The sequence below is a fragment of the Orbicella faveolata genome, unplaced genomic scaffold (genome assembly GCF_042242905.1).
Source record: "Orbicella faveolata isolate gen_17 unplaced genomic scaffold, um_ofav_v1 contig_2, whole genome shotgun sequence".
Lineage (NCBI taxonomy): Eukaryota > Metazoa > Cnidaria > Anthozoa > Scleractinia > Merulinidae > Orbicella > Orbicella faveolata.
In genome coordinates, this window is record NW_028301547.1 from 23,167,501 (window position 1) to 23,175,000 (window position 7,500).

At 39.1% G+C, this 7,500-nt stretch overlaps 2 protein-coding genes across 2 annotated transcripts in view; both read left to right on the forward strand.

Moving 5' to 3' along the window:
- The window catches only part of LOC149112522 (uncharacterized), a 3,592-nt gene extending 3,371 nt beyond the window's left edge, over nt 1–221 (forward strand). The window contains exon 2 of the mRNA XM_089290403.1: nt 1–221. This exon is cut by the window's left edge and continues 1,262 nt beyond it. The gene's annotated coding sequence lies outside the window, so the exon portion shown is untranslated.
- Nucleotides 1–6,386, forward strand: part of LOC110067032 (cornifelin homolog) — a 10,565-nt gene extending 4,179 nt beyond the window's left edge. Inside the window, exons 2-4 of the mRNA XM_089290407.1 lie at nt 4,380–4,574; nt 4,964–5,103; nt 5,537–6,386. Of these exons, the coding sequence (XP_089146533.1) occupies nt 4,397–4,574; nt 4,964–5,103; nt 5,537–5,635 (417 nt within the window). The 5' untranslated portion in view covers nt 4,380–4,396 and the 3' untranslated portion in view covers nt 5,636–6,386. The remainder of the gene's footprint in view (nt 1–4,379; nt 4,575–4,963; nt 5,104–5,536) is intronic.
- The last annotated feature ends 1,114 nt before the right edge of the window (nt 6,387–7,500 follow it).

Consider the following 7,500-nt stretch of genomic DNA (forward strand, 5'->3'; position numbering starts at 1 on the left):
AGTTTGTAATAAATTTGTATCCTGCCTTCTATGTTTATTCTATAGCAATTTTTTTGATATTCAAACATTATGCCATTTTAAAGTTTTACTAAAATATTTCACGTGACCCCCCCTTTTTCCCTTATTTTTTTGGGATGGCCCCCCCTCGAAAGCCATTTTTTTTCGCATGGCCCCCCCCCCAAATCCCACCAGCCCCCCCTACCTTATAAAAAATGAACGGTCCCTTAACCCGTCATGCGAAATGTGATTTCGTTTACTTTACAGTACTTTAGCATGCAGTTAGGTTTTGGTCTGACTTTTTGAACTCACACCAAATGAAAACCGCTAGCATATAGTTAGCAGTCGAGTGTAATTAACTGGATCTTTTACCGTCCTTTAATTTTCACGTCTGCATATATTCCTGTTCTTCCCGTAGTTAGTAGCATATTTTCCGGGTTGGATGGACATGTGATAGTTATTGACATTAGCACATCCCATTCAGGACCGTCTCTGCCACAAAACAATTATGACTGAGGCAATGTCCATGGTTAAATTCTCCTCCTAGTAATTTAGTTTTTATTATCCCTCTTCAAAAATAAACCGACAAAAACCAAAACAATGCTTTAGACGGGTGCCTCGGTTTGCTTGAAACTGGCTATAGCCTTGGCATTCATTCATTGCTTTAACTCTGTTGGTATCCACATGCGGGACATCTGATAAGCAAATGTCGATCGACTGAAGGAAATGATCTCTGAATTATATGCTGCCTCGCAAAACGTCAGGAAAAACTCTAAAAGAGTCAGTGATTGAATATTGCCCAATGGCGAATTTATTCTCAGGGTCGTGACTGGTTCACTCGCTCAATTCCCTTCATGCCTGGACACATAAGGCCTGAAACCGTGACTGTCTGATTATGTAGTTGAATTAGCATTGCTGAGACTTTTCCCCGGAAAAGATTTAGATTTTGTTTCCTTTCTAGGAAAGAGAACATAATTATGTTTTTAATTAGCTGTTCCGGGTGAGGTCAGAGATGCGTTTGCATGATGTTTCTAAAATCTCGCCAAATCCCGAGATAAAATGATTCATTCTGGGGTTAGTTTAAGCCTCCTCCAGGCGTTCAGTTGTGGCACAACGCGAAAAATCGACGGAGCGAAATAAAGGAGAGGAGGAGGAGGAAGAGGAGGCTAAGGTCATTTCGTCATAAGGAATAATCGTCAGACTGAACGTGCGGCGATGAGAAGAAAACCAGATACGAGTTCGCGTTGCATATATAAACAAACACATTGGCTAAGAAGATCTTTTCTGATAGGTCCACTAAAAGAAAACCATCTTGCACGCGATCCTTTAATACTTAAACGTTAACGTGACATAACAAAGTTACGCAATGCACGCGATGTTTCTCATAAATTCATTTTGGGTTTCTTCGTCAAAATTAAAGCAAAAAACGGAAGAACGTCCTTGCAGCAAGGAAAAGAAAAACAGGTTCTATGTAATAATTGTAAACGAAAAACAAAAACAGTTGACGACACAAATTAAAATATCACATTCTACACATTTCGCGATGGGTGAAAATTCCGTGAACTGGATCCATTTACTTCGGGTGAGTTCAAGACATTCTTCGACCTCAGTCTCCGGATCTCTTCTTCCTGCTTAGGAGCAAAAGGAAAAATGAGAGACTTCGGGCCTGCACAAGGAACCAAATCCTACGTTTTCAGGGACTCCCTCAACAAATCTAGCGAGATCCCTACAGTTTGAAATTCGCGAGTAAATAGACACGAGTGTTTTACTGGAAAATACACCACTCATAAAATGCATACGAAACCACATCCGGGACTCGGGTGGCGTATTTTCCATATCCTCACTAGTGAAGATATCGATGATAAGTTAGTCTCTTAAATGGTACTTAAATTCTTTGGTGTATGATCGAAACATCTTCGGGTTTTCCTCGAAAGTCTTCGGCTATCTTCGGTAATCTTTGGAAATTTTCGGAAAATGTTCGGCAACGTTCGTGTGACCTTCGAACAAGTTTTGGAGAATCTCGGAAATGTCCGGAAAGTGGTCGGAAATCTTCGGAAAATCGTCAAAAACGCCTTCATCAGTATGTCTATCTAACAGTACACGTTAGCTAGAAGATATGAATTTTATGTTCTCGTGGCAAGAACAATATCTAACTCGTTCGCTGCGCTCACTCGTGAGATATTGTTCCTGCCACTCGAACATAAAATTCATATCCTCTCGCCACCGTGTAATATCTTCTATTTAAGAGAGAGATGAAATATCATATCGCTTGTTTTCACTGTCACACCACGAAACAATTAAGTCGATAGCTTGACCCACGACCCCTGCGATACGGTACAGCCCTCTATCAATCGAGCTATCAAGCAAACAGGGGGCTGGTCACTTTGTAGGTGCAACATACCCGTAGAAGGTGAAAATATGCAAGAAAATATGCGAAACATCAAAAACAAATAAATACATTAAACGCCATCACAGCGATGTACGCAAACGCTTAATAGAGTATGGAATAGAAGATAATACATGGGAGCTCTTAGATATGGAATATCTCTTCGGTTGTTCAACTCGATATCTCACGAGTAAGCGTCAAACATGATATCCTTGAAGTCATGGATATCTTCACTAGTGAGGATATGGAAAATACGTCACCCGAGTCCCGGATGTGGTTTCGTATGATATCTCACGAGTAAGCGTAGCGAACGAGTGAGATATAAAGTTGAACACGAGCAACCATGTATTATTTTGTTTATTATATAAATATACTGACTGATAAGACGTTTTTGACGGAAGATTTCGAAAGATTTTCGACCACTATCCGAAGATTCTCCAAAAGTTGTCCGAAGACCACACGAATGTTTCCGAACATTTTCCGAAGCTTACTGAAGATTTCCGAAGATAACCAAAGATTGCCGAAGACCTTCGAGGAAGATCCGAAGATATGTCGATCATACACCAATATAAATTTAAGTACAGTTTAAGGGTCAAACATAGACCCCATTCATAAATGGCTGCCAATTTAAAAAAATTCTTTTGTATACATTTAAATTAAGTCAACTAGCCTCGACTGAGAGTAAAAATTCTTTTGAATTATCAGCTCAAAAACGAGGTTAGTTGGGCTAATATTAATTCTTACAAACGAATTTTTAGGTAGCAGCCATTTATGGCCTGAGTAGGGTCAATGATGTCAGTGAAATCATCGATATCTTCACTAGTAAGGATATGGAAAATAAGCCACTCGAGTCCCCGGATGTGGTTTCGTATGAATTATACGAGTGGTGTTTTCCAGTATAACACTTGTGGCTATATGCTAAAGAAACATATTTCCAGCCTAGTATGTTTTATTTTTTACGCAATTTCAGCACCAAATCAAAGTACTGACGTCACGAAAGTTGGAGAGAGTGTAACGAAGATATCCTAGATAAGAGGCCGCGCGGGGGACTAGGGGGTGATAGGCTGCCATGCATGTTCCAGTAACATACACATAGAGGATGAAAATATACAAGAAAATATACGAAATATCATGTACCAAAAAATACAGCAAATGCCATCACAGCGATGTACGCAAGTTTTATTATTATTATTATTATTATTGCTGAACACATAATTACTTACATTGCCTTACTCTACTTACTTAACCTACTTACAATACACTACATCATTGTTATTATCATCATCATTATTATTATTATTATTATTATTTAAAAAAAAAAATACTAATGCTACTATCGTCATCATAACATTATTATTATTATTGTTATTATTATTATTATTATTATTATTATCATTTCTAATGCTTTTAGTGTCTTACAAACGTCACTTACTATACATCAAAAAAAAAACTATTTACAATATTTGGCATTACCTTACTTACAATACACGATAATAACTTATTATAATCAACAATGATTTAGATAAACATATACAGGCAAAAACTAACGTTAGACAAATCCGACGTTTCGGCGACATCTTGGCGCCATTGTGTTGAAAAAATGCCACAATAAGTTTGATTGTCTCATTAATGAGATGTTACTCATTAAACAGTTACGACCGCGTTTAAATGTACAATCAGACTCAGTTCGCGCTAAGGTCTTTGTCTAACTTATGCGAATTAGTAACTCTGAACTCTTAGTTACTCTTGAAATCGCATATTTAATTAGTTTCCCTTGACAATGGCGCCAAGATGTCGCCGAAACGTCGGATTTGTCTATCGTTAGTTTTTGCCTGTATAACTTATTATGACTTACAAATTACGCATTACGATGTATAACAGCAGCCACTTTTGTCATGTTCGTTTGTACGTCTGTAACCACAGTTAGTTTGACCTGTATTCTGACCGACATGTTTAGTACTATCATTCTGTTCTTTTCTGTTTTACTTAAATTTAGCTAAGCATCTTTGAAACATGTCGCAGCCAGGATATACTGAGCCAGGATATCCTCAGCCAATGATGGCCCAACCAATGGGTTTTCAGCAAACTAACACCACTGTTGTCGTGAACCAACCCGCTCCAGTTTTGCTACAACAAGGAATGCGTGACTGGAGCACTGGTCTGTGCGGATGCTTTGAAGACTGTTATTCATGTAAGTGAAATGTTCATCGCTTGACTGGACAACCCACACGTTCGAAAGTTCGTCTTTTACCTTTTACGTTACACTGAGATCTACAATTGGATAAAAGTCCTCTTGTGACTTACTCTAACAAATCAGAGCGTGGCAACTGTGACTCGTGACTTTGCATAGCCGCGTTTTCCCACGCTTGGTTCGTTGCGTTTTTTTAGGCTTGTTGTGATTGGTTTAGCACCTTTTTTTCGAAACTGCCCTTACCTTCTTTTTTCTTTCCTTGCTCGTTTTCACCAGTTGCCCATGGTAAACAGGATTTGCGTTCTCTTGACCAAGAGGCATATGTGCTTTGGTGGCTTTGGATTCGAAAAAAAATATGCCAAGACACTAATAACTTGTTCAATTTGCAGGTTGCATGGGACTCTTTTGCCCGTGCTTTTTGCTGTCTGATGTCTCCTCAAGAATGGGCGAGGGTTGTTGCTTTGCCGCATGTTGTCCTGGAGCTCTGCTTGGACTGAGGATCAAACTCAGGGTGCAGGAAAACATTCAGGTAGGTTCACCGACTTTAGATTCGTACTTCGCCCGTGGAACGAATACTTCGCCAAGGTGAACGACCATATTCTTATGATATCTGCACATCTAAGGAGAACATAAAAACCTGGTAAAACGGTCACGCAAAGGTTTTAAAGGAAGTTCGCTGGAACTAAAACAACTTTGTATTCCAAGTCAAAATGGAAATGTCGCGTAGTACAGGCAAAAGGATATATATCATCGTCTCTGATACAAACACAATTTTAATGGCGAAAGGATAAATCATCCAACGGAAAAATAGAACGCTCAATTTTGACGTCTTCACATATACAATGTAGTGATGGAGAGATATGAGCAACCGCTAGCTAAGAATACCGCAGTTCCCAAACCCCTTCGTACGGGTTCCACACTACAGTACACGCTAACGAACTCACATTTTTTTGTATTTCTAGGGAAGCCTGTGCAATGATTTCTGCGAGGTAAATTTCTGCGGCACTTGTGTGTTATGCCAGCTGAGTCCTGAGCTTAAGCATGTTGGGATGAGGCAGTGATTCGTGGAGTAGCGTTTCGTAGTCACGATCAGAAATTTAGCAAGTTGTTTTTAAGTTTAAAACTGGCTGGGTAATAGTACTAAAGTCAGACGTAGAAACAGGTTTTTGTTCTCGAATACGTTTCTATCAGGCTGTCAACTTTTGTTTTAGAGTGTAATCTCTGTCAAGATGTTATCGAAACGCTCAAAGTCACAAAATCCCCGGCATTTCAATTTCAGTTTGTCCTTGGCATACACAGTAGAGTAGAGAACAGCGGTGAACATAGAAGCGACTGACTCCTTGCGCTTCTTTTTTTCTTTCTGTAATTCAGTGTGCAGTGAAGGGTACAGAACAGTGTGGGTGTCAGTAATCGATACTGGCTTTTAATTAGAGAGACAGTGATTGAGGTTGAAAAATCAATACAAAACTGATGGCCTTTCGGATTTTGTGACTATGAGTTTAAACGATGATGTAAGGTGTCCCCAGCTATCGTGTGCAACAGTACACTAGATGATTAAGTTCTTACTTTCTGAATGGCTGACTGACTGTGTGACTGACTGACAGAAAGATAGAAAGACAGACAGACAGACTAACTGATTGACTGACTGACAGACTGACTGACCGACCGATTGACCGACTGACTGACTGACAGACTGACTGACCGACCGACTGACGGGTCAGTAAATTACACGGTCTTAACGTTAAATCTATTTAAATTTGTAGAACTGTAAATTTTGTGGGTTTTTTTATCATTAAAATTTCCACGAACGAACATTGTTTTGGTTTGGATCAGTTTGAGAAGCTGACAGATCATAGCTGTAGGAGTTGTTTGGACTCATACAGCGCTAAATCGCTTTTATTTGGTTGAGTTATTTCTGTGGTTTTTTGAAAGGATGGCCTAGGGTCGTCACGCAACGCTCCCCAACACTCTACTTGGCAGTCGTTGTCGGTGTTGACATGCAATTTTTCTCCCACTATTTTAGAGGCAAGAAGTTTTGCGTGACAACTCTAATAACGACTGGGAATGGGGCTATTGTTACTGTTTAGGCGATGACTGAATGAAGATAAAGCTATCGGAAAGAGATCGTTGCTTGGTTAACTGTTTCCTTTCCAGTGGGAAGGATTTGATTGGTCAGTTCACCGTAGCTCGGTTATGTTGATGTGTCACGTGACATGGAATGATAGGATGAAGCAATTATGCTTACATTCAGCTAGCCTGTTCCAGGCTCTCGGTAGTTGGAGACAAGCGAAAAAAAAAACTAGTGAGAGAATTTCAGATAGTACAGAGTGTAATTTACGTCTCTGATGTAGTAGTCACACAGGTCCTCACCCCTGCTGTTCTTTCCCTTGGTAGTCAACTAGGCGTTTTCCTCTTTACAGAATATGAGTGGGCAAAAACTTGATAAGACATACTCTTAGCCGTGTGTATGTTTCATGTTTGTGTTTTGCCCAAAAATAACTTACAATTACCGTTTGTCAAGACGGTTTTAAATTTATTGTGGTATTTTATCTTGAGTTTCGTTCATTTTGTAGCATTACTTTTCACGCCAACGTTTGTAATTTGATACTTTTGTTTTCCTCGCCAATGTATGCAACAAGATACCTTTGTTTCCACGAAAATATAAGAAAGACGTGTATTTTTTTAACTTACTGCTGGAGATAAATGGAATATAAAAGTTAAATATCTGCTGAAAAGTTGAAGAGGAACGATTTTGTTTTATTCAAAACGTAAATTTTCATTTCACCGATAAACAAGAATTAATCTAATTATCAAATAGTCACGTCGAATCACGGAATAGTGCGTTCTAATTCTGTTGCCAGCCGAGTTGGTGTAAACAATAAAACCACATCAAACTAATACACAATGCCATTGAGTAATACAACTG